The sequence below is a fragment of the Lipotes vexillifer genome, unplaced genomic scaffold (genome assembly GCF_000442215.2).
Source record: "Lipotes vexillifer unplaced genomic scaffold, Lipotes_vexillifer_v1.1 scaffold229, whole genome shotgun sequence".
In the NCBI taxonomy this organism is placed as follows: Eukaryota; Metazoa; Chordata; class Mammalia; order Artiodactyla; family Lipotidae; genus Lipotes; species Lipotes vexillifer.
In genome coordinates, this window is record NW_006771155.1 from 407,773 (window position 1) to 410,758 (window position 2,986).

A 2,986-nucleotide genomic window follows, 5' to 3' on the forward strand; every position below is an offset into this window, starting at 1 on the left:
AACACAGGCCATCTCTTAATTGGCAGGAAAACTCCTGTACTGTCTGCTGATGTGACACAATATTAAACATGTATCACCCACAGTGTAGCCTGTAAACATGTTTAAAAGAATCCAATAAATGCTTCTAATAAACAGGGAATAGAGGAACAAGGCAACTACACACAGAAACAACCGAACACATCCAAGGAGGCGTATGTATGCTCAAGGAAACTGGCCTAGTCTATTTAATAAGTCAGTGTCATTAGAAAAGGGGGGGTGTTACTCTAGATTACAAGAGACTTAAGGGGAATAAGCTCATGTAAACATCAGTCCTGGATTATTCCCTGGTGTAGACAAATGAGCTGTAGAAGACTTAACCACAAATAAATAATCAGAAAAATCTGAATATGGATTGGTGTAATATTAAAAATATTTTGTCAAGTGTGATAACGTTATTGTGGTATGTAGAAAAATGTTTTATTTCAGAGATACATTAAGTAGTTCATAAATCCATAATTTACTTTTACACTTAAGAATTTTAAAAGAATTTTAAAAGGAGTCAAAACGAGACAAATTAACTGTTAAAAAGTAACTTGCTCAAGCTCATAAAAGTAGAAAAATCAGGATGCAAACTTAGATGGGACTCCAACATCTGTACTCGTTTCACTGTATCAATCCTCTACCGTGTGGACAAAAAACTGTATTAAATTTATGGAAATGTGATTCCTCCATAATTGCATAATTTTCCACTCAAACTGAGAGCCAATGTTATGCAAAAATGACAAAGTAAAAAGCAGGATTAAAATAAACTGACTTTAGTATTGTTAGAAACAAAGCCAGTCCCTATCTCAGAGTTATCTACTGCTTTTAGTTTCCAAACCACCTACACACTTAGGATTTGCTGAAGAATTTACTCTGAGTTCCTGTCATATGATAAAATATTAGGCAGCTATAATCAGTCATGCTGTATAAGAAAATGTTCAGAATACACTGCCAAGTTAAAAAAAAGCCGGCTACAAAGTAACATATATAGAATAGCGTAGTGTGTTGGTAGTATGTTATATTAGAATGTTTATTAGACACTTCAAACTTTCTAATTTAAAAGTTATAATATGTAAAGAAAGCTCCAGAAGGATATATACAATATATTGGGTGGTGTCTCTGGATGACATTTATCTTCTTGATAATTATCTTTTTTTTTTTTTTTTTTTTTTTTTTTTTTGCGGTATGTGGGCCTCTCACTGTTGCGGCCTCTCCCATTGTGGAGCACAGGCTCCGGACGAGCAGGCTCAGCGGCCATAGCTCACGGGCCCAGCCGCTCCACGGCATGTGGGATCTTCCCAGACCGGGACACGAACCCGTATCCCCTGCATCGGCAGGCGGACTCTCAACCACTGCACCACCAGGGAAGCCCGATAATTATCTTTTTGATAATTCTTCATCCCCCTACAGGGAACGGATATTACTTGTATTTAGAAAGAAACAAACAAGAACTCATAAACTAGTTAGAAAAACCACTCACAACAGGTAAATGGGAAAGGACACAGAAATAATTCATAAAAGACATACGTATATAAATGGGCCAATAAATATACGAAAAAATCCAAATTCATTAATAAATCAATGAGATGCTTATTTTAGCCTATTAAATTAGAAACTTAAAAACTATTAATACTCAATACTGGCAAAGATGCAACAAAATGCACAGTGTCCTTGGCTAAATACAATTTAATGCAGTCTTTCTGAAGAGCATGTGTTAGTATGTGTCAAGAGTCTTAAAAATGTTCATTTTCTCATAATTCCACATATGGGAATCTTCTGGAAATAATCTGAAAGTGAGGAGGTATAAAAAGATGTTTCATACTTCAGATTTCATACAAGGAAATTTCAATTTTGGAAAATTTCAAGTATGGAAAAACTGACATAATTAAATGTCCAGTAAAATAGTTATAAACCATGGTATATTCATTAGACAATAGCCAGAGCTTTGAAAAATGACCCAATATTACGTTAAAAACAGTAAGAGCACAAATTTGAATATACACATAGTATGATCCGAACTACGAAAATACTAGACGAAACCATGCTAAGTTACTTTTATAATCCCATACATTATGAAGAAATCATAACACTACTGTGAGAATCCAAAACACTGCTTAGCCACCAATGGCTGAACATCCCCACGGACAGCTGTGACTCCGAAGCCAGCCAGAGAGCACAGACCCGAGGGCGCCGCGTGAAGCCACGCCTGCTCACCTCCTCCACCTCGCACGGCTGCCGGCGGGCCGTTCTGCACAGGTGCGCCTCCCCCACGAACTGCACTGGGATGAGCCGGAGAAGCTGCCGGATGTTGCCCAGGACGAATAGGTTTAGCTGGGATGAAAAACAAACACTGATTTCAGAACAAATAACACACGACCCCAATGACTCGTTAAGTCTCTTTTCTTATTTACAACAAATTCCCAAATGTCTTGTTTTTCTTTGCCTTCTTGTTTCTCAGCAAATCCCTCTATCTCTCTTTTTCTTTTCAGTTATATCCTTTTCTCCAGGACCTATACAATCCTTAGCCTCTTAAAAACCTTATTCCTGCATCAATGCCTAGCAATTAAAGCATGAAATACCGTGCAGGACATTTTCTTGCAAGTCTCTTCTTGCTTTCATAACATCGCTCTACACAGTTGCTCCTACACCTGACCAGTCTTGCTTGTCTATTTCTGATTTATCTCCTTGTCCTGTTAATTAAGGTGGCTATTCCTCAATGCTCTGCATTCCCAACAATGCCACTCTTTGGTAAATTAGAAAATACAGACAAAAACCACCGTGACAAATCAATCAGATTACGTTCTCAAGTAAATAAAAACATTCAAACCAAATCAAGGTTTAAAGGGTTTTTTTTTTTTTGGTTTAAAGGTTTTATTGTGTCCTACTAACCAATTTGTGCAGAATGCCCTCTTCTGGCCATATTCTTTGACCTGACTGCTTCCTTTATACGATCTACTTCCTGCTG

General features: G+C 37.3%; 1 protein-coding gene across 1 annotated transcript in view; it reads right to left on the minus strand.

Moving 5' to 3' along the window:
• Positions 1-2,110: 2,110 nt before the first annotated feature.
• The window catches only part of KIF5B (kinesin family member 5B), a 39,755-nt gene continuing 38,879 nt past the window's right edge, over positions 2,111-2,986 (minus strand). Inside the window, exons 25-26 of the mRNA XM_007446572.1 lie at positions 2,911-2,980; positions 2,111-2,352 (exon numbers count right to left, since the gene is read on the minus strand). Of these exons, the coding sequence (XP_007446634.1) occupies positions 2,111-2,352; positions 2,911-2,980 (312 nt within the window). The remainder of the gene's footprint in view (positions 2,353-2,910; positions 2,981-2,986) is intronic.